At 38.0% G+C, this 25,247-nt stretch overlaps 1 protein-coding gene across 1 annotated transcript in view; it reads left to right on the top strand.

The window, feature by feature from the left end:
• Nucleotides 1–25,247, top strand: part of zdhhc8.L (zinc finger DHHC-type containing 8 L homeolog) — a 53,216-nt gene that overhangs the window by 13,841 nt on the left and 14,128 nt on the right. The window contains exon 2 of the mRNA XM_018262180.2: nucleotides 23,069–23,190. Within this exon, the coding sequence (XP_018117669.1) occupies nucleotides 23,069–23,190 (122 nt within the window). The remainder of the gene's footprint in view (nucleotides 1–23,068; nucleotides 23,191–25,247) is intronic.

A 25,247-nucleotide genomic window follows, 5' to 3' on the forward strand; every position in this document is an offset into this window, starting at 1 on the left:
TACTTAAATGTATATTACTGCCCCCTGTACCTGTACCAGCAAGCCCAGCAGCCATCCATAATACAGCCCCTCCTGTACTTGTGCCAGTAGCCATCCATCATACTGCCCCCCATACCTGTGCCATCAGCCATACATTATACTGCCCCTCCGTACCTGTACCAGAAAGCTCAGCAACCATCCATCATATAGCCCTCCAGCAGCCATCATTGCCCCCAATCTTTACCAGTGCCAGCAGCTGCCAAAAATAAATCTGATCCACCCGACTGAGTGACCATGATTACTGAAACAGATTATTAAATAAATGCTTGAAAAATAAATAAATAATACATTAAAAGTGTGCCCCTCAATGATGGCGTCCTAGACAGCTGCCTACTCTGCCTACCCCTAGTTCCAGCCCTGATCCTTCCATTATCGGTCCTCCACCATGTAGATTAGAAAAATTCCGCCCCTCTGTACCATTTAAGTTGGATAGGCACTGCCCTACAAGGATCAATCTACAGTGCAGGAAGGACTCTTAAAGGAGAATGAAGGGCAAAAATTATGTAAGCTTTATCAGAAAGGTATATGTAAATACACCAGTAAACCCTCAAAGTAATTCTGCTCTGAGTCCTCTTGTCAAAAGAAACACAGCATTTCTTTCCTTCTATTGTGTACACGTGGGCTTGTGTATCAGACTTCCTGTTTTCAATTTAAACCTCCAGGGCTAGGGCTTGAGCATGCTCAGTTTGGTCCTCTCGAGCTTCCCCCCTCCCTGCTGTAATCTCAGCCCAGAGCTATGAGTGATCAGGGAGAGATTCGGGTAGTAAGTGATGTCAGACTAAGCTAATATGGCAGCTTCTATCCTAAATATCCTAAACAAACAAGAGTTTCTAGAGCTGTTTACTCAGATGTGATTTAAGCATTTTGCAGAATAAATATAGTGTTTATAGCTTGCGCTTTATGTAGTTAATCTATTAGCAATAAACTACTTTCGGGGGGGGGGTGTGTGTGTGTATATATACATACATACACATCTATATATATATTAGATTGTGGTACTATTATAACATGGAAGATCTACAACTGGCTTTAATTGCATGACTATGGATACTGATGCAAAATATTGATGAGAATTAAGGGACTTTATTTATAATTATACTGTTTTTTAGGGTGCCATGTGCCATGTGGATCATTGCATTCAGTATATAAAATATGCTATTTTTAGCCCTATTCATTTTTAGGGTTTAGTTCTCCTTTAACCCACATTGCCCATGTTCTTTTTGAAGGCAGTACAGGTAGATTTCTACAATGGCTCACAGATGAAAATAAATGGATGGTATTATGAAAACAGTCTATGTGAAGTAATAAATCACTTTATATCTTTGGAGATGCAGTTGATGGTATAGGCACAGTCGTTATTCAAAGAGAAAGATCCAGAAATCTCCTTTGATTATGTCTGACTCATGATTACTGAAAATCATAGCTTACCAGCATCAGGAGAATGAAGCCACATATATTACAAAGACAATTGCAAGGATGACTTTTTTTTTTTTTTTGAAGGTTATTAAACCAAACACTTGGCTTAGTCTGCTTAAACTGCTGAAATGATTGCTGCGTAGGACAAGTGTGCATTTATGAATGTTCAAGTCAGATAAATATAAAACAAGGTACAGGACTCTCCTGTACTTTATTTTTTTTTTTTTAATGCAAATCTTTGTTACGTGTATACATGTCAATGGAAAATGATATAGGATAGCACAATACTGGACTAACAAGAGTGGTGCATTTTAAAAAAAAAAAAAAAAGTTTATTAAAAGAAGAAAATTATACAAATGATAGTCTTGCGTGTTTCATGCCTAAGGGGCACTTAATCATTGGCTATGATCATAGATCCTATAATTAAGTGCCCCTTAGGTACGAAACGAGTAAGGCTATTATGTGTATAATAGTTTTCTTTGAATAAACTTTTTTAAATACACCACTTTCTTGTTAGTCGAGTATTGTGCTAGCCTATGTAATTTTCCAGCCTGTGTAATTTTTCCATTGACATTTCTAAACCTTGTTATGGCTTATGGGGCCAAAGTGTGTGCACCTGGACACTACTCTTGTTTTTTAAGAATTTCTACCAGCTTGAATTTATTTATCCACCTTTGGAATCTTTTGCTTTAAATTTGCTTCATGTGTAGTTTATACACCCACTTATTGCACAGTGCTGCATGTGTGTGTGTGTTTAATAGTAATACATTATTTTCTCACTGAATGTAAACCCCAGAAAAAGTCCAGTGTTGTCCCGCTGCATGGGCACGATTGTTCAGTTGACTTTTTGGGCCGATCCTGTTGCCATTGATTACATATAAATGTGATGCAATGTGATCACTGCAGCAAATACACACAGGTTTAATTATGTTCTCTAGCACAAAGTTTGTGAGAAGATGATTGGGTTGGAGGTTGGAAACCCCTAGAGCAGTTCTGTGCATCATTTTTGTACATATAATAAAATGAAGATTTTTATCATTACAGATGTTTGAGGAAGAAGTTCATGAAGTATACTTCAGGATAATTTTTTCTTTTATGTCCTTGAAAAACATTTCACAGACCATTTCAGTTGTTTATAAACTGTGCTGCCTGGTATTCTTTGGCTATGAGCTGGTTAATGTGCTAGGTCTTCGAGAAAACAAGTTTTCTATTATTGTTATCACAGCTCAAGATGAAATCAGGTGCTTGCAGGAAGTGAATGTCTTGCCCAGGGCATATAATCAGTTTTCTCCCTTAATCAGATCGTAAAAGCTTAAACTAATAATGGGTGGAATTCTGGCAAGGATGAGTACATTTGGAAGGAAATATGTATTTTTACCAGTATATGCGCTATCCCAACACTTGATTGGTATCTCTTCTACCCATAGAAAAATTGATTTGGGAACCACAGGCTGGGACTGAAGCTAAGAATCTAACATGTTCTTTTAAAGTCGCTTAGAATGCTCATATGGCAGTCAGTACCCCTATAGACTGCCACCCCAGTGCTGATTAAAAGTTCTATTAAAAACTGCCGTCTCTACCCCTACGTACAGAGTCTGCAGCTTATTGGCCTGTGTACTAGACCACTAACATGCTGGCAGACTAGTATATGGCTGAAAACCGGGCAGATATCAATTGAACAGGTTTGAAAATTCTGTTGAAAGATGGGCACATTGGTCTCAATCAGTTCCAGTGCATGAACTGATCATCAACATGATTTGGCATGTGTAGGTGGTCCAAATGACCCCAGAGCTGCTGGTTTGGCGACCACACAAAATGAGTAGATCTGGCCAACTGGTATGGACTAAACTATAAAAGACAGACCAAACTGCAATAGTGTGTTTTTTAATAGGTAACTTTTTATTAACATTTCCAAAGGAAAAAAATAAATAAAAGGGGATACAGAAAAGAAAAAGGGGGGGGGGGAGGTACAGCAAGTCCATATGCAACTATTACATTCCATAAGCACACAGAATAACATCATACAGAATTCAAGGCAATGTTGGCAAGTGCACATCAGTCCAAGGGTCCCAAATATTCCCAAACTTCCCAGGGCATCCCCTGGCTTCATAGGTCAGTTTGATCAAAGGGAGCATGTTATTAACATATTGTACCCAGTCACCCTGTTGTGGAGGTAAAGGAGCCATCCACTTCATAACAATTATTTTCCTAGCATAGTAGAGGAGGGATCTAACTAGAACTCTTGTTCTGGTTGCAATAAGAAAATCATCCACTAGGCCCAGCAAACAAATCTCAGGGGAACAGACGGAAGGAAGGTCAAGAATGTCCTGAATATGGTGTGTTACCGCTGCCCAATATCTATTGATGACTGTACATGTCCAAATCATGTGCCAGTAAGACCCATCCTGCTCTCCACACCGCTTGCATAGTGGTGCAGGGAGTTTCCCCATGCGATATAACCTGTTGGGAGTGAGGTAAGTTCTTAGAATAAATTTATGCTGAATAAGCTTGTCCCTGGCACTAATGAGGAAGCTATAAAGATTCCCTGTCACTTCATCCCACTGATCAATACTGAGATTCGGAATATCTCTTTTCCACGCAGCTAAAGCTTTATCAAAGGGTTTGGGACCAGTTTCCACTATTATGGCATATAATTTGGAGATCATTTTGGAGGTGTCCTCGCGTCTGAGCTGGCTAAGCACCCGGGGTTCCTCTAGTACCATGTCCCCTGTCCCAAACTGAGCCCGAAATACATGGCGGAGTTGGAGATACCTATACATGGGCATATTTGGGGTCCCAGTTTTGTCTCTCAATGGGTTCATATCAATAAAGGTCGAACCATCCACCAAATCTGCCAGATACCTGATTGCCTTGGGTGCCCAATATCTAGTGATCTCTGTATCTAGAAAATGGTGCAAATGGGAATTGCCCCATAGGGGAAGTGCTGAGGATACAATTGGAGGTTTGGTTCGGGTTAGTTTCATTACTGCCACCCACGCTAACCAGGGAGCTTTCATGCAAGGTGGAAGGTGTGGAATATCCTTCTCTTTTCTAAAAACACAGTTCCGTAGAGCCTCCAGAGAGCCCACATATTTGGCTTGCAGAATTACATTGGGATTTTCCAGGTCCTGTGTTAGCCACCAATTAACGTAAGCCAGCTGGGCTGCCAGATAATAAGCATAAAGATTGGGCAATCCCAGTCCCCCTCTATCATACGGTGCTATTAACGTGTTCTGCGACACTCTCGGAACTTTATTACCCCACAGAAAAGGTCTAATCAGGGCTTGTATAGAGTCTAAGGTGTCTTTAGCTATGCTCAACGGTGAATTATGTAGGACATATAGGTACTTTGGTAAAAAGATCATTTTGATTACGTTAGTTCTGCCCCAGAGAGTAAGGGGAAGTGAGCCCCAGGATATCAATGCTGATGTGAGCTGTCTAGTGATAGGGGAAATGTTTAGGGGTACAAATTGCTCTAAGTCCCTATGGATGTGGATCCCCAGATACTTGAAGGTAGTGACCCATTGCAGTCTGTGGTCAGCTGCCAGACCAGGGTCCAGGTCTTGTTCCAGAGGGAAAACTACAGACTTGACCCAGTTGATGCGTAAACCGGCATACCTAGTAAAAGTATCAAACCGGTCTAGTACCCCTATCAAAGAAGGACCCGTGTCAGCTAAGTATAACAATACATCATCCGCGTATAAGGAGATTTTTTCCTCAATGTCGCCATATTTGAGCCCTTTAATCTGCGGTGAAGTTCTGATCTGTATGGCCAGCGGTTCAATAGCCAGCGCAAAGAGAAGGGGGGACAGAGGGCACCCCTGCCGGGTCCCCCTTCCTAGCTGAAAACTATCAGTTATAAAATCATTAACCTGTACTTGGGCCGTTGGATTTTGGTATAGGAGTTTAACCCACTGAATATACCGGTCCCCAAACCCATATTGCCTCATGATTCCCCATAGATAGGCCCATTCAATAGAATCGAAGGCTTTTTCTGAGTCAAGCGACAGTATCACCCTGGAGCCTACATTGTCATGTGGGACCTGCAAATTAAAGTAAAGCCTCCTTAAATTTACATCCGTAGCGCGATCAGGCATAAAACCCGTCTGATCAGGATCTACCAATTCGGTGATAACTAGCTTGAGCCGGATAGCCAACACTTTCGCTAGGATCTTAGCATCTACGTTGAGAAGGGATATTGGACGGTACGACCCACAGGATTCCACATCTTTCCCCTCTTTATGTATCAAAACAATTAAGGCATTACTAAATGATGGAGGCAATGCACCCTGGTCATAGGCCTGAGCTAGAATATCACACAATGTACCAGTCACTTTCTTTCCCAAGGCCCTATACCATTCTACCGGTAGACCATCAGGTCCAGGAGATTTCGAGGTCGCCATTGCACTGATCGCCTCTTGAATTTCGGCAGCCGTTATAGGACTATCTAACAGAGCAGCATATGCGGGATGAAGTTTGGGGAGAGGTATGGTAGTTATGAAATCGTCCAACTGCGTCTGGGAGTAGTTGGCTTGGGTACTGTACAAGTTGGAAAAATACTCTCTAAACTGGTCAGCTATCTGCTTAGGATCAGTTAGGATACGTCCCTCATCAGTCCTGATTCTATGAAAATAGTGTGTTTTTAAAGATTGTTGGCAGATGAGCTCTCGGCATATCATAGGTGATGTACAGGACTGGTTCATGGTTTGCACTGTCCCATCACAATGATTGTCACCAATAATTCAGTCTGTCCAAGTTGGCCTTTGTAAATTGATATGGTGATTAGCAAATCCTCTCTTTCTCTGGGAACAGAGTGTCCCTCACTAAGTTACCTTCTGTGGTCGCTGATTGTCTCTGCTATCATTCACTAATGTGGTACAGCTATAGGACCTGTTATCCAGAATGCTCGGGACCTGGGTTTTCCGTATAATGGTTCTTTCCATAATCTTCATACCTTAAGACTATTAGAAAATCATGTAAACCTTAAGTAAACCCAATAGGTTGGTTTTGCTTCCAATAAGGATTAATTATATCTTAGTTTGGCTCAAAAGAACTTTAGAAGAAAAGAACTTTAATTTGAAGCAACGGCTTGGATGATTTTTTGGACGGACATAATATCAAAGGCTATTGTGATAGTAAGCTTTATAGTTAGTATAGGTATGGGTATATAGAATTTAATTAAAAGTAGGGAGGGGTGTGTGTATGGATGCTGGGTTTCATTTGGAGGGGTTGAACTTGACGGACTTTGTCTTTTTTCAACCCAATTTAACTATGTAACTAAGTACAAGGTACTATTTTACCACTATAGAGAAAAGGGTAATCGTTTTTAAAAATGTGGATTATTTGGATAAAATAGTCTATTGGAGGAGGACCTTTCCGTAATTTGAAGCTTTCTGGATAACAGGTTTCTGGATAATGGGTCCCATACCTGTGTGTCCTAACAGGCGTATTTACTGGTTTTGGCACACCATATATGTGATCTGATTTGACAAAGATCTGCTAATTTGGCAACCTTGCCCAAAGCACGAAGAATTGATCTTCCATTGAATGGCCAGCTTTAGAAATAGTTGCAGGAACATCTCTGTGTGGGTTCTGAGTTCTGTTTTGCACATGATTTTTTTTTCTTGCCAGATAAGCTTATATTTAGCATTGTTATCTCTCATGCTTTGCAAATTAAAGCTGTTAAGGCCTTTCCTTGCTGCACTTTTGTAAACAGAATTTTTCTGCCTTCCCAAGAGACTTCACTGAAAGCTATGACATAAACTAAACCAGACTCCTGTTAGTAGATCAGGCGAAAGTGCATCTATTCACGTGATTTGAGAAAGTACGCTGGTGAAGGCAATATGCAGTTAGATGAAAATATAAATGAAAATGCAGCAAATAAAAAGACTAGAAAATTGACATGTATTTTTATATATCCTAATATCGGTTATTCTAACTCTGCAGAAGTCATTTTATTCAGAATGCTTTAAAGTAGATACAGAAGAAAGTCATGAGGTCTTATGCTTTTCCACAGCCTTAAAGCAGCATTTCTTAAAGATGTATTGTTGATAATATACTGAACATACCAGAGATTACATTAATACCTGTAAGGACCAATATTCATTTTTTTCCAATTAATTTTCACTTGTGCATCTGCTTCATAATTGCATTTGGTTCCTTCATCTTTTATTATTGTATAACAGTGTTATTGTATACTGTGCATGTGAGACCCAGAGATACTCAACCTGTGCTTCTCCTGCATGCTGAGGGTGCTTATTTATGAAATTGTGGCTGTATAAGGGTCTCAACATGGTCTGAGACTTGGTTATATTGATCTTCAACATATTCTTTTAAGTAAATGCAGGCCAGCAGTGTGTGCCTTCTGCCTCTTTCTTTCCAAACTGATTGTTTAGATCAGTGATCCCCAACCAGTAGCTCGTGAGCAACATGTTGCTCTCCAACCCCTTGGATGTTGCTCCCAGTGGCCTCAAAGCAGGAGCTTGTTTTTGAAATCCAGGCTTGGAGGCAAGTTTTGGCTGCATAAAAACTAGGTGTACTGCCAAACAGAGTCTCAATGTAGGTTGACAATCCACATAGGGGCTACTAACAGCCCTTATTTGGCACCTCAAGAACATTCTTCATGCTAGTGTTGCTCCCCAACTCATTTTACTTCTGAATGTTGCTCATGGGTTTGAAAGGTGTGGGATTCCTGGTTTAGATAGTATCCATCCGAAAAGGTGTGTGTGTGTGTGTGTGTGTGTGTGTGTGTGTGTGTGTGTGTGTGTGTGTGTGTGTGTGTGTGTGTGTGTGTGTGTGTGTGTGTGTGTGTGTGTGTGTATGTATATATATATGTATATATGTATATATGTGTATATATATGTGTATATGTATATATATGTGTATATTTGTGTGTGTATATATATATATATATATATATATATATATATATATATATATATATATATATATATATATATATATATATATATATATATATATATATATATAATACACAAAAGCCATGAATATCCTGTAAATTATATCCTTATAAACGGTGAGTAGTGATGTCATTTCTGTCACATGACTCACTAAAATTTGTGTATTATAATAAATAAAGTACCCCCAGTTGTAAAATATGAGGATATTAGAAGTTACCTCGGAGTTCCATGACCTGTATAAAAACAGGTTTTATATGGTCATGAAACTCCTCGGTAACTAATAATATCCTTATATTTTACAAGAGGGGGTACTTTATTCAATATATATATATATATATATATATATATATATATATATATATATATATATATATATATATATATATATATATATATATATATATATATATATATATATATATATAGAATATATATATATATATATATATATATATATATATATATATAGTAAATAAAGTACCCCCTCTTGTAAAATATAAGGATATTATTAGTTACCGAGGAGTTTCATGACCATATAAAAACACGAGTCCTCTGCACTCAACCAATTATCAATATATTTAAGACAGCGACATTTTGTGCATACTGCTACTAAAAAATGCCTTACCCTTTAAACAAAACAGGGATTGTTTGTCCATATATTGCAATATATTTAAGCTGACCAACTACGTCAAAGTCATCCCATATCTGGCCAGTCCTATGCTCAATTTTATCTGATTCATTAAGAATTCTATTGCTTCATTATACATTTTACAAAGGGACTAGGTTTTACCTGCAACTTACTAGCTGCTTTCAAAGTAAACCTCCATACTCGGCTGCGCTTTTATTAGACACCAGTGGGATCACCTGACTATAGCTGGGAAGGGTGGGAGCTACAACATGGAGCTGGTCACTGCTCCTGTATAACTATAACAAACAAGGGAAAGTTGTGCTCACCACTATTTTTTTTTTTTTTAAAATATATGTATGTGTGTGTGCATATATATATATGTATGTGTATGTGTATGTGTATGTGTATAGATATAGATATAGATAGATATATATCTCTCAGCTGCACAGTTAAAATGTCTGAAAATAACCCACCCGGAATTAGCTTGTCAAGGAGGGGTTGGAGTCTTAAGAGCAACCATGCCTTTTTTCATTTAGGCACTCCATTATAAGACATAAAGCAAAAAGTACACAGATTAAATTCAGGCAGAATGTTTAGTTGCCACAGTTAATACATTTAGTAAAATATTATTATAAAAATGCTGGTTTGTTTTATTGTACTATGTTCTAACTAAAAAAGTTTTACACCACTATTTTATTTGTTGACTTCAACATACATCTTTGTCATATTTAATTTCATATCATACATGCTGGAAAAATGCACACACAAGATTTGTGTATTTGTTAGAAGGCTTTTATTGGTTATCCATCTCTACATAATTGGTAACACATAACTGTATTGCCAGACAAGTGAAATGTTGTGGTTGTGTTGGACTTTAAATAAAAACAGAAAAGAAAATAGTATTACAAAATAATTGTCTATTTAGGAAGAGTGATTATTTCTCTACTAGCACCCAGACTGATTGATTGTGAGTGGGGTGCTGTCTCCTCTGTGCAGTTCATTCTCGGTAAGGGGCAGCGTGGAATCCAAAGGCCTCAGACTTTACTTTTCATGTACCTGGTTTGGTCATAGATAATTGGCCATATATAATTGTGGGTCTCTTAGAAGCCTCAGGGTTTCCTGCCTGTATTATTACATTCTTGTGCCTGAATATTTGAGCTTTTCTGATTTAGAAAGAGAGTAGTCTGAAGTGGAGGGATTTTGGATTAATGATTGACAGGCATATGTAAAGTAGAAGGATGGGTTAGACATCCCCCAGTTAATATTGTCAATTACCTGAATACAACACAGAAAACTGCACTGCCCTGAGGTAGTTCTGTATGAACACAATGGAGTGATCATAATCTTTCACTTATTCATTTTTTATTTTTTCGGGCCAATGCATGCACAACAGAATAGCTGACATTTGCTTACAGTTTGAACTTTTTACTGCACATGTGCTGGCCCAAAAGAGAAGAGGAATTTGTGCAAGAAGATTGCGCACTGGCCTGGGCCTACGCAGTTTCTTAAATTTCTAAGGGGCCTCAAGTTAAGTATTTACTTGACTTAAAACCCTTGTTTAGAATTAATAAGGCACCGTATTTTAATTATTGTTGCCTATTGTGTAACAGGATTAAAGGATCGCAAGGGGACTCGGTTTTGGGTCCCAACCCGTAGGGGAAAAAGCAATCATATGTTGAGACACACACACACACACACACACACACTCCATAACAATCTTATAAATATTTGATCAGACATGCAATTTAAAACCCATGTTGAAATCTGCTTTACGTAAGCCTCCATCCCACCCATGTGTTATTCTGAGTCAGCAGCTTGGCAGAGTCATATTCTAGGTATTGTTCTTACTGTACAACCTTCTGCCAAGAAGTGAGCTTTCACCCAACACTCACTACAGCTTCTACAGGAGACTTGCACACATAAAGGAGTTCCTTACTGCTTAGTGAATTAATGGAGCAGAGAAGACCTTTTCTGTTCTTGCAAGATTCTTTTGTAACCTTAGAACAATGGTTTTTAGCATTACTACATTGCATTTTTCATTCTGCTCCTTAAAGTGGAAATCTGCTTGTAAACAATTTACCTAACAAAAATTTCCACTAAGCCACTTTCCAATGTACGGTAAAATTCAGAGATATTAGTTATTTGTAATTGTATTTGTTTCTGCCTTTCTGTGACACTATTGAAACTGATAAAAAATATGCAAGTTTAGCTAATGCTAATGCTGAAGCCATAAGGGGCTGATTCTTGACCTAAAGATTTACATTACTTCTTTACTTCCACTCATACACAAGCTCTGTAAAATGCAAATATATGATTCCTGGTGTGTAAATTATCCCCACGGTGCTGGTGCACATATGCAAGTCTTGCCAACATATGGTTTTAAGTATTTGTGTTTAATCAAATTAAGGTATTCTATCTCTTGTCCAGAAAGTCTATAACCTGAGAGCTATGAAACCCGATAATACAAGGCTGTTTCCTATAGACTCAGTTTTCAGCAGTCTATTAGGTTTTTTTTTTTTTTTTTTTACATTACCTTGTACTTGATGGTAACTAAGTTGCATACATTTATATTGGTGGTAAAACAGTATTGGCTTAGTTAACATTTAAATCTTTATTCGTGGCAATCCAAATTACAGGAAACTCCTTATCCAGAAAACCCCAAGTCCCAAGAATTCCTGATAATAAATCAGTCTGTGTATGTTCATAGTTCAGTGGAAGGTATGTATGACTCTTGAGGTGGCCATACACTAAAAGACCCTCTCGTTTGGCGAGCTTGCATTATGAGCAGAGGGGGATTGTATCCAAGGGCCAAACAATTGGATCACAACAAGGGTAAATGTAGGCCATCTGGTTGAAAACTACATCAATGAGCCAATGCTTCCTTACCCTTAGGCTAGGGGCACACGGCGCGATTTCGCCGCGATTCTGCGCTGGGCGAGTTGTCGCTGCGTTTTTTAAGCCGAAATAGCTTTGCTAACTTTGGCGCTGGCGTCAATGCAAATCGCGGCGAAATCGCTGCGCTAATTCACACGCGGCGATTCGTTTTCTATTGTCGTCCGAAGTTGCCTCGCTGGGCGTTTCCGGGCGACAGTAGAAAAAGAATCGCCGCGTGTGAATTAGCGCAGCGATTTGGCCGCGATTTGCATTGACGCCAGCGCCAAAGTTAGCAAAGCTATTTCGGCTTAAAAAACGCAGCGACAACTCGCCCAGCGCAGAATCGCGGCGAAATCGCGCCGTGTGCCCCTAGCCTTAAGGGAGTTTTAAACTCACCCTATCAATATCTGGCCTATTTTTGTTTAGATATTGGTTGGTTGGGCACATCAGAAGGTCTAAAACATGGGAACATACACTCCGTCCTGAAGGTACAAATTGGCAGCTTTTATCAGCTCGTGTATGGCCACCTTTCCTTGTTGTGCTGCGTGTTTATATCTGCTTAATTTTCATTCTAAGTGAATGGGTAACTTTTTACAGTATTTGTAGGTAGTTTTTCTTTTGTATGTAGCTTTGTTGTCACTAGGGTTGCCACCTTTTCTGGAAAGAAATACCGCCCTTCCTTATATATCTTTTTTCCCTATTAATAACATTGGGATCGACCATCATTTTTACTGGCCAGGCCGGTAAAATACCGGCCAGGTGGCAACCCTAGTTGTCCCAGAAAGTAGGTTCTCTTGGTAGGACTAATGAAGCAGTATATTTTCACTTTTATAATTGAAATATGTAAGAGGTTAGAACAATGTATGTGACTTGAGAGAGAGGATCAGGGCAGCCCCATTTTATTTTTTTTGTTACTTTTATTTCGCATATTGGCCGGGTGATCTGTTTTTTCAGTGGTTTAGTGTACGTTGCACTCCACTTTCGCTCTGTGCCCCTAGGTAGACAGGTATCCAACTAGGGACAGCTATCTTGTCTCTGTGAGGGCCAGGGTTATTATTCAGTCCTGAGTGGCCATCACAGACTGTCTGACTTCATAGAAAAGGTTTTAGACAAACTGATGGCGAGTGAAAGTATGGTGGGACCTTGCCCTAAGCATTCAAGGTTGAATTGTTACCTTTTTGAGGAGCATCCTGTTTTTTGTGATAGAGTTGCTATTAACTAGCAAGTGGAGGAATAGCAGGAAGGGGTTACCTGACACTTTAGCAGATGATGGTTCACTTCAAAAAAAATTTCAAGATTCCTCTAACAGGGTGGAGTCATTGACCAGAGCAGTGGTTCACACTCTGCAGTGGAACAAAGAGTTCCAATAAGGGAATATTGTTTCAGCAACACAAGGAAGTTGTTTTTCTCCACCCTGAATGTTCAGATATCTGCAGTGTTGGCCTTTTATTTAGCAAATAATGCAGAACTTGGTGATGTATGAATTTTCATTCAGGGAGTCCAATATGTATCTCTGCTCTTTATTCAAATTCCTTGAAGTAATTGGCAATCTGAAGTCCTGATAGTTCAGTTTGTACAACTTTAATGCGGCTTTGTTGTCTCCTCTTTCTTAAGCGGCTTTTTTTGTTGGCCGGCAGACAGTAGCATTTGATTATCCCTGTGTATGACATTTAGGTTTAATGGCCGCTTTTCATTCTCGCAGCTACATGCGCAACTCTCCGATGGAACTCCCCGTTGAAAACTGTATAGAACATTTTCCTTGAGAAATCACCACTTTGTGGAATCACTGTTTTCTGATGCCACATTGGTATCCTATCAATGTGAATATATTGACTAGTACCACTGTAAACACCTTTTGATTGGGCTTTGGTGTTATCCGAAACACTAGTATCATCAGTATTTTGTTTTCGGTAGTGAAGGGGTTAATAACAATACAGTATTCTTCATCTCTGTTTAACATACTGTAAAATATTCCAGACAGACCGCATTTGGTTTCAGTGAGATCACACTCGCTGCAGCATTTTTTTTAACCCTCTCTGATTTTAAATCCACTACTTTCTAATGGCAAATGTTGTTTTTCTATGTCGTTGCTAGGACTGATGTTTGTAGAAATCTTATTTTTTTTTTTTTTTTTGGTAGTAGAATCTTACATTTGCAAACTTTAATGCCTTGTTTTTTGCTTTTAGTCTATTAGAGTAATTTAAAAGTTTAACCTGAATTTATTGTATGAAAGAAAACTCTACTCTGCTGCATAATAGGTGTGATAACATTTACAGCGATACATAGGCAGGAGTTGGCCTGATCAGATCTCTTTAGCCATTCCATAGGAAATGGAAATTATAAAAATCTGCATATTTTCCATGTTATTCATCAGTTTAGTAGACAGAAAAAAAACCTTTCCATTCCCTAGAAACAAAGCAAAATGGAAAAAGAAAGAAACTGCTGTCTGAATTAAAAAAAAAAATGGAAGTATCACAGCTTCATCACGGCAAAAACAATTCTTTTCTAGCGAATCCCTTTGTGGTGGGGTGGGGGGACTTTCTTGCATTGGGCTGATCTGACCCAGATATAACAGAGGGATGTTCAGACCTCATTATTTCCTGCCCGGTCCTATTGGTTGATATTTGATTCCCTTAATTAGTGGAGGCATTTTACGTTCAATATTTATTCAATATTTGTCAAGATGGGTGGATGCAGAATATTTAAAACGATTTACAGCAGTTCTTTGCTTTCCTTTTAATATGCAGAACCCCATGTGCCAGTGTTTGGTGCACAAGTCACTAAGTCTACAAAAATCCAGCAGGCTCATGCCCTGCTAAACTTGGTGTAAACATTTCCCAAGGACCAGGCCTAAAGCACTCCCTAGGAACCAGCCCAGAACACAACCAGAATTCATTAGAATTCAGAATAAATTAGTAACTGCTGCTTGAGGCTTGCTAACTTGCTAACCACAGCAAGATTTATTTGTTTCCAGTGTGGAAATTTAATGTGGAGCTAGCAGTTGTTCTCTCCCATAGGAATCCATGCAATCTATTTATGGACAGTTACAAATAGAATCTACAAATCTCAATGCTTGACATACACTTTATGTAGATTATGTTAACAGAGACTGGACTAGTGAACGGAAGACAAGACTGTGTCCTTAAAAGGATATGGACTTTCCAAAATGTATTTTAGAAAGAAGATTTTCACTCGTTGACTGCAAGTTCTCTATATAATGCTCCTAAAAGTAGCTGGTTCTGTTATTTTTATGACACACCATGCATTTTTCTTCACTGACTGGGAAAAGGCAGATGTCTGCCAAAATTGCCTGCTGTGTGCAGTGAGGCAAATGTCATCTACCTGTCACTGCACACTGCGGCTGAACACTGCCACTACTTCTGTTCCTACAGCAACTAAGCATCAATTAGCCCAAACTAGCTGGAAATGCCAGGAACCCCTATTTCGAACTATTTAAAATCTTCCCACCTTTAGCATTGCTCCATTTGGACCTGATATAGCAGCTACATGAAATGAAACCATCTGGGAATATACAATGAAGCTCCTCTGATAAAGGGTCCACTGGTGCAAAACGCGTAAAGAGGGAGTAGCTCAGGGACCCTGAAGCAATATGGTACCTCTGTCCTTTTAGTATGGTTACATTTTTTTAAAAAAATATTTTTGTTTTGTGCACCAAATGCAAGTGCACTGCTACTTGTATTAAAGTAATGTTTATTCAGGGTCTAGGGCAGTACTCATGTATCAGGTGACTTACTCCTAAGTACTTTCTGTAATTGATTGTTGTGTGAGCAAAAACTACTAACTTAAGGCGATGCACATGGTTGGTGTTTTTCACCATGCTAAATCTCCTTCAGCATGAGTGACCTAATGTCAGAAAACACTTATGGGTAGATATTCTGGCTCAGTCAACCTTTGCTGGATTAAAGGCATTTACTATTCTTCTTTTTCTATTAGTATTCCAATGGAATATGGTAGTCTCTTCTATCTATCTATCTATCTATCTATCTATCTATCTATCTATCTATCTATATCTATCTATATCTATATCTATCTATATCTATCTATATCTATCTATCTATATCTATCTCTATCTATATCTATCTCTATCTATATCTATCTATATCTATCTATATCTATCTATATATCTATCTATATCTATCTATATATCTATCTATCTATATCTATATCTATCTATCTATCTATATCTATCTATCTATATCTATCTATATCTATCTATATCTATCTATATCTATATCTATCTATCTATATCTATCTATATCTATATCTATATCTATATCTATCTATATCTATCTATATCTATCTATATCTATCTATATATCTATCTATCTATATCTATATCTATCTATCTATATCTATCTATATCTATCTATCTATATCTATATCTATCTATCTATCTATATCTATCTATCTATATCTATATCTATCTATCTATATCTATCTATATCTATCTATCTATATCTATCTATCTATATCTATCTATATCTATATACACCTATGCAGAAGGTGATATGAAGGGGTTTATTTGCTAAAATCTCAATTTATCTCATAATTAAAATAAAAAAGCTCAACCAAACGCCCATACCCGAATTTGCGTTATTTCTTAATAAAAAAACCTCGGATTATTGGGCTAAACCCAGAACAAACCACAATATCTTCCGATTGGCACAGGGACATCTCCCAGTGACTTATACATGACCTTGACAGGTCAGAGATGGCGGTTTTCTGATTTAGGCTTTTTGCAGCATCACAGTGTAATAAAAATTCTAGTTTTTGTCCCAAAAAACCAGACCAGATAAATTCTAGCTTAGTAAATAACCCCCTAAGCCTAAGCGTAAACAACCCCCTAAGCCTCTTCACATCAATGTAGTCTGATTTGAGCCATACATTGTAATTCGTAATTACATCTGCAGTCTATAATCACGTAATTTACTACTATTTGCATACTTCCCTGCAGATGAAAGCCCTTAGATGTAGCTGGAAATAATTCAGAATTTAGCTAGTGGGCCTAGAAAGGGTTATTAATCAGACATACCTTAGCAGAATGAAATGCCCCTGTGTAAGTCTGTTGGGTTGGTAATGCAGTAAGACAGCGTGTAGGACCTGCCTGTGTGTATTGTCTGCTCATAGTGTGTGTGGGCTGATGGCCTTTCAGAAAATAGATTCTGTTGTTTTATTCTCCATCAGGGTTCAGCACACTCGTTCCAAGAGCTTGGAAATGTGCACGTTGTTGTTCCCCACACAATATCTGTCTGTCTTGAATATATCTAACTATTTATTGATCTCTGCTTGTAAGGATGGGAAAGGGGGCAAAAACAAATTTTCTTAGGCTGCCATCACACATTAGCTTCTATAGGTTTGGGACTTGTAGTTAAATGTTTCTACTGTATTTCCTACTGCGTGTTTATGGAAAAAGTGTGGACTGCCACCCACACAGCCTCGTTTTTATGCAACCCAAACATACCAGCGCTGCGTGTCTCCTGAGATCGGGGCATATCCGCTCTTCTCTACTATTTCTGCCATCTGCTTTGGACATGAAGCTAGGACATTTCTTTTTGGCACAGGTATGGGATCTATTAACTGCGGTGTTGGGACCTGTTGTTTTCCAGATAGGGTTTATTCTGTAATTTTTCTTTCTGCATACCTTTTGTCTACTCAATTTAATGTAAGCAATAAATAAGTTTGCCTCCAATAAGAGCTTATTATATTTTAGTTGGAATCAATTGCAAGGTACTGTTTTATTATGGTATGTTATTATGTATTATTTACACAGGAAAAAAGGGAAAATAATTTAGAAAAAAAAATGTGGATTATTATTTTGGGAGATGGCAGTGAATGGTTAAGGAGCATTAAATCTAAAAAAAGATGTAGCTTAAAACAAAGATATCTAGAGTTTTCTAGGAACAAGAAGTTGCTAGAGGTTTCCCTGTGTTGGATTCACTTTACAGCCTTAGCTAGGAATTATAAATGGGTCCAATGTATGTATAATATAAATAGAGAAATATTCCTTTAATTTGTATTTTAACTTTGGAAAATGTCATCTGATACAATCGTCATAGTGTCCTTCAAACTTTTTCCTCTGGCAAGCTGTGAAACCTTTGGTATATATTAGCGACTGGCACAGTGTGACTTTTATGTAAGATTTGCAGTTCATTTAGCAATATGTTGCTTTCATATGAACAGTGTTGGGAGTTTATGTATCTGCAAGCCTCTGACCTGACAGATTGTAAGTTCTGCTATAATCTTTCTTACGCCATAAGGGTGTGGTTACATTTTCTCCACAGTTTTTAAGGGGTAGTTCATCCCTTCTTTCTAGTATGAGGTAGACATTAGACTTCTAATTCTGCGATTTTTCATTTTTTATTTGTGTGAATTTGAATTATTTATATTTGTGCTGTGCAGCTGTCAGGCTTAAAATGCAGCCTGGTAGCTGGGGCTTAAATACTCTAGCAATCCGGCAACAGTTTGGAAGTCAAAATTAAAGATATAAAAGTCTGAAATTGAGCAATACAAAAAAAAAAGGAAGTCCCATTCAGTCTGTTTTGTTGTTGCCTGGCCAGAAAGAGGTAGATTAGGAAGGCTTCTAATGTAAAAAATAAAGACTATTTGAAAGGATGCTTACAACAAGGTTAGCCTATAACATGCTAAAAGTTGTTCCATTTTTACAGTGAACTTTCACTTTATTGGTAAGGATGCCTGACTATTGCAAAGCATGGATATTGCAACATGATTTCTGAAATAAAAGCGTTGCATTTTTATCCTTCAGGCCACAAATAACTTTTGCTAAAAACAAAAAAAAACAAATCCAGTGTAGAAGGCAGTAAAATAAAAAATGTGGCATTGCGTTTTTATGTGTAGTGTAAGAACACAGAAGGAAAACTTTACCCCCCAAAATGGAAACAGTTAAGCTGCCCAGTAAAGGGGGGTTCACCTTATATTTAACTTTTAGTGTGTTATAAAATTGCCCATTCTAAGCAACTTTTCAAATTATCTTCATTATTTATTTTTAAATTTTTTTTTTTTGCCCTTTTCTTCTGACTCTTTCCAGGCCTCTCCTATTCATATTACTGTCTCTTATTCAAATCAATTCATGGTTGCTAGGGTAAATTGGACCCTTGCAACCAGATTGTCAAAATTGTAAACTGGGAGCTCTACATCATACTAAAAGATCTAAAAGGTGCACAACCCTTTAAAGCACAGGCTTGGTATTACACTGGGCAGTTATTGCCACATAATGTAGATGTAACATAGTTCTGTGCGGTGAGACTTTGTATTGTATTCAGTATATGTGTTTGTTGCTGAGCAAATTTCTCTGTGGGTCTGTTCAGCTTGCCATGTTAGCCAACGCTCTGTTGTTGAACAGGTTTGGAGTACAGGTCTTTGTATTGTGCCCATGCATGCAAAATGTTTGTGTTCTGAGAATCATGCATGTGCTTGTGTCCTACTCCAATAACACCCATTTTACCTAGGCACAGCTTATGCACCATTTATTAACTGGCGACATTGGTGTGTCCAAAAATGTAATCTTTCGGTGGGTGCAGTTTTGAGAAGAATGCTTTGTGACAGAAAAATCCAAATTGATTTTGTTTGTTTTTTTTCTTCTCACACATGGTGGCTGTTTGTAAATGAAACACTTTGGGGGTTATTTACTAAACTCCGAAATTTTTGGAAAAGTGTATTAATAAATGGGTGGAAAAAAAAGTGCGGATTTGGTCTGTTTTTTTTAAATTTAATATTGAGATATATTCGGACTTTGATAAATAACCCTCTATATGTGCAGGGATGATTTATAACACCTTTCTGTCTACCTTTAGTACAGGTATGAGATCTGTTATCCAGAAATCTCCGAATTACAGTTGGCCTTCCCCATAGACTTAATTTTATCCAATTAATCCAAATTTTTAAAACTGATTTCCTTATTCTCAGTAATAATAAAACAGTAGCTTGTACTTAAGCTATGGCGATCCAAATTACAGAAAGATCCTTTATCCGGGAAACCCCAGGTCCCGAGCATTCTGGATAACCGGTCCCATACCTGTACCTAGAATTAAATGTGGTACTGTTCTCTCAACCGCTTATATGGAGTTATTTACAGCATTGGTTGAAAGGCAATTCAGTACACCATTTAAAGGGGAAGCATAATAGTACACTGAAAGTAGAAAAAATCACAATTTGCATATAATCACTGAAAACTTCCATATGTTAAACTACTTCCAGGGAAAATATGTATCCTCTAAGTCCAGAATAGATTGCATTAGTTTTAAAGCTATAATACATTTAATGCTCTGAACATTTCTTCAATACTTATATTGTATTTGTATTTATGCTGATGAATGGGAGGAGTTTATATGCTCATCATGGCTAGCAATTGAAAGTCCCATAGTTCAGTCACTGTTACCCTGGAGCATTGCATCCTAAATGGCTTAGTCCATCTTGAAGTTTACTTTTCGTGTCCTGTAGTATGTATGTATGTATGTATGTATGTATGTATGTATCTATGTATGTATGTATATCTTTATTTGTAAAGCACTCCTTGATGGCAAAGCACTGTACAGCAAAACAATAAAGTAGTAGTAACAAACAAGGGGTCATTGGAATAAAAAGTAACTATGCATTATTAGAAATACAATTCACATAAATTTAAAAAAAAAAAATTACAATACAGATTAAGTGCTCAGTGTCAAGGAAACAAACGGCTAGAGGACCCTACCCCGTAGGGCTTACAGTCTCAATGGGAGGGTAACATACAGACACAATTCAGAGGGGTAGTATGTCAAGATTCTTAATACGTTTTCAATTTTATCTTTATTTTTTATTTTATAGTTTGATTTCCTCTTTTCCCTCAAACTTGCAATTTGAAATGCTGTCTGGTTGTTGGGGTTTACTGGCCTTACAGTAAAGCTACAATTTTATTTTGTTGTTACTTTTTATAACCGTATGTTCTATATTTCTATTCAGATGATCCCCCTGTTCATCTCCATTATTCAAACCACTACCTGGTTGCTAGGATAAAGTCAAACCTAATAACCTACAGTATTCGGTTTGACATTCCAATCTGGAGATCTGCTGAACAGCAAGTTAAGTCCAAACCCATGAAAAATAGCAAAAACCAATAGCAAAGCCTCTTAGAATATCCTTGTCAACGTCATATTAAAATTTACTTTGAGGGTGAATTACCCCTTAAAGGGTGAACAAAAGAGTACAGGCACCGCTTAGTTTGTTTTGGCTGCCAAAGCTGCTTCCCCTGTGAAGGCACAAGGCAAGTCTAGTTTTATGGCTCAGGACTGAGAGGATAAAAGGGAATTGCAGGGACTGGCAGAAACTGTACATTCGTGGGTAGTGTAAAAATGAGACGATTTAGCAGTGAGTAAAGCTTTTCCATGCTCTTTGGCCTCAGGTTGGCTTTATTTCTTTGCAGAACTCTGAGGTAACACAGGGGTTATTTTGTGTTTAACCACAATCAGACTGGCTGAGGCAGCAATACATTTGTCTGTGGATTCCATGGAATCCCTAATAAGTTCTTTTGGCCTTTTTTTACTGGCCATTGTGGATTTCACGTACCTTATTGAGTTCCACATGCTTATCCTTGATTTAGAATATGTTGTTTCTTCTGTTTTTAAAAATCTGTTTTGCAATAAATATTGGTACAGGTGTAGGATCCATTATCCAGAAACCCTAATTATGGGAAGAACAATAGACATTTATTCTGATCATTAAAATTTTAAGAACTTATTTCCTTTTCTCTTTAACCAACGAACCTGCATGAATCCATAGTGGTGCAAAACAACCCTATTTGATTTATTTAACGTTTAAATATTTGTGGTCGACTTAAGGTATGGAGATCCAAATTATGGAAAGCTCCCTTATATTGAAAACCCCAAATCCTGAGCATTCTGGATAACGGGTCCCAAAGTTCAATGAATCCCCCACTGGTCACATTATTTGGTATAAAATCTGAACACTAGCTGGATGAAGCAAGCGTCTCTCTCAGAATAATAACACATTCAATTCATCCAGTTCCTTTTGGAGGTTGTAGCATGAGTTAAAGGTGGCCATAGACGCACCGATAATATTGTACAAAACAAATTTTCATATGGTATTCGGTGCATGCATGCTGGGAGACGTGCCGACCATTATCAGCAGAAGACTTGACTTCAAAAAATAAGTGTTTTAAAGTAATGAAAATATAATGCAATGTTGCCCTGCACTGGTAAAACTGCTGTGTTTGCTTAAGAAACACTACTATTGTTTATATAAATAAGCTGCTGTGTAGCAATGGGGGCAGCCATTCAAAGGAGAAAAAGCTCTAGTTACACAGCAGATAGCAAATAAGCTCTGTCTGTCTAATGGTGTTATCTGTTATACACTATGTAACCTGTGCCATATAGCCGTTTTTCCGCCATTGCTCCACAGCAGCTTGTTTATATGAACTATAGTAGAGTTTCTGAAGCAAACAGATCCGTTTTGCCAGTGCAGGGCAACACTGCATGATATTTTCATTACTTTAAAACACTTCAATTTTTTGGTGTTACTGTTCCTTTAAGGAAAAACATCTCAAACGGTAGCCTTACATATTTCGTGCCTTGTGGGCACTTATAGTACGGTTTGTGTCAGCCCATGATTAAAGATAAGTGTCTCTCAGAAGGTCAGATTTTTTTTTTTTTTTGTATGTATCAATAATTGGGCAGTAACTGTCTCTCTAAATGTATATTTATCTGTACTGACAAGCGGTAAAAGGGTGTCATAAAAACGGTAAAAGGGTGTCATAAAACACTTGCAAATGGCTTCCATCTGGTGCATAATATGTTATAGGTAATCTATTGTTTCCACTGATCTTTATCCGTCAGCATATTTTGTACCGTCTCTGAGGCAATCTGATTGATACATATAGTGAGGTACTCACACAGCTGCCCTCTGAAGTTACTTGTGCCATCTTAATTTTAAGTGCCCTTTCATAGGACTGTTGATCTGCTGTCTGTAGAAATGGGGGCCAACAGTTCTAATGTTATGTACCTCACAGACCAATAACATTCGTGCTCCTGTTATATTGTGGTGAAGTCTGCCTCTTCCCATGATGCTTTTGAGTTGACATAGGTCCTCTCTGGAATGTGCAAGTATACATCAAGCTAGTTTATTCAGAACTTTACAGTAATAATCTCTTGTTTCCTCACAGGTGTCCCTGGTTAACCAGAGAAATATCACCGGCCATCCCTGTGTACAATGGACTCGTGTTCCTGTTCGTTCTGGCAAACTTCAGCATGGCCACTTTTATGGATCCCGGTATCTTCCCTAGAGGTAATAACTATATGCTGTATCATGTAGTACACTCTGTTTTTACACATTGCACTTGGTCTTCCACTGAAGGGCATTGCATTCCCTCTGCTGAGTCTTAAATTATGACTACAAAACATGTCGTCCAACAGTTGCTGTTAAATATGAATCTGTTGTTGCTCCTGCAGGTTCTTTGCCATTTGATTCCCATCTGTTAGAAAAGAGCAGCAGTAATATGCAAGCAGACCTTGAGCTGAAACCATCATTAGCGCCATACAATCGATATAAACAAGCCTGTGGGTGCCGAATAGCGGAGCTGAACAGGACATGAGCTTTTTTAGCAAAGGATATTAAGGATAGAGATGTTTGTTTTTTGTTTTTCATTGTTTATGCTTTGTTATTGCCTCATACATTGCAGTGTTAACTCTCTGTTTGTCACATCCAGGCACATAATTGAGTTGTAGGTAAGGGAATTGCAATTACTAAACATCTATAGATTTGGGGTTCAGTTCATGATTTATACATAAATAGTAGATCTTATTGTCTGTGTGCAGTCACAGTCTCTGTACAGCTCAGGCAGTGTAGCTATCAGATTGCCCACAATGTATATAACATAGGGGACATTTTCTACAGTGCTAGTCCATACAGATCACACTGTAATTACAAGGGCAATAAAAGTCACCATCTAAACTGCAATAAACCGTACACTAGAAATAAATACAATATGTTTTAGGGTAATTGCATGTGGGCCAAAAAAAGGGGGAAACCGTGTTTTGTCCCCCAATCCATTTTTCAGAAAGGGACAAAAAGTTATAATTCGCCCCTATTATTTGTCACTGGGAATCACTGGTGTGTATGATGACAGTACCCAGTGCCTACCAGCAATTTGCACTGACACAGACAACTTGGGAAATCGCCCGTTTGCCATTATTCTAAACTTTGTGCTTCCATTGTATATCCGCTAATGTGCTCCACTGTTTCAATTAGCTTTTTTCCAGTTGTAAAATGAACTACACTGCCTTATACACATGTGGCTTTCTGTTGCATGCTCCAACTTCAGAATGACTACACTTCCCTAGTTGCACTTTGAATTCTTACAGGAGACAATCGATTTCAGCTTTTAGAAGCAGTTTGCTCTTGATGGTGTAATTACCCGTATGTCAGTCAAATAAAGTGTTGGGTCCTGCTTATATGAGCGCAGAAGTATTTGCTACATCTAGCCATCTATTATTCCTCAGCCAAATAGTCTTATGCTGTTGCAATCAAATGCCCCAACATATTGTACTCCCTAATTGTTTTCCTGTGTCAAGGCATGTGCAAGAGGTCTTCAAAGCAATGGTTCCTCTAATTCAGTGGTTCCAAAAAAGTGGGACTGGCATCTTGAAGGGTGAGATTTGGGATGAGCATTTTATTTGCTGTCGTAAATATTTTTGGTGTGACAGATACACAAATGTTTATATCTGAATCTGTAACCTTGTTATGAACCTAGTGGGGCCCTGAACGGGTTAGATCTTAATGTGGACCATGAACCAAAATGCAACAATAGTGCTCTAAATACTAATGCATACAAAGTAGGGATGCAACGAATCCAGGTTTCGGCCAAGATTCTGCGTTTTTCTGCAGGATTCAGGTTCGGACACATTCAAGTGCCTGGCCCAAACAAATGTGAATCCAAAAAACCTTGTTTTTTTGTCACACATAGAAGGAATTAAAAATAATGTAACCACTCGTTGTGCGCACCGTTTTTTCCCCCTCATCCTCCTAATTTACATATGCAAATGAGGGTTTGGATTCGGTTCGGCAGTTGGCTGATTCAGTGGATCCCTAATACAAAGGTTATCTTTTCTGTGCACTTAAAGGGGTTGTTCAGCTTTGAGTTAACTTTTAATATGATGTAGAGAGTAATATCCTTTTTTTTTTTTTTGTATTAAGTTTATTGGTTTTTCAAGTGCAAATTACAAACACATTTATTTTGGCTCACAATTCTAATAAAACCGATATCTACCAACAATTTATAGTCTATGTCCTAGATCAGCACTTTTTTACCTTTCTCCTGCCACTATTGGGAGAGAATACCGTAA

This window comes from Xenopus laevis, chromosome 1L (assembly GCF_017654675.1).
Source record: "Xenopus laevis strain J_2021 chromosome 1L, Xenopus_laevis_v10.1, whole genome shotgun sequence".
In the NCBI taxonomy this organism is placed as follows: Eukaryota; Metazoa; Chordata; class Amphibia; order Anura; family Pipidae; genus Xenopus; species Xenopus laevis.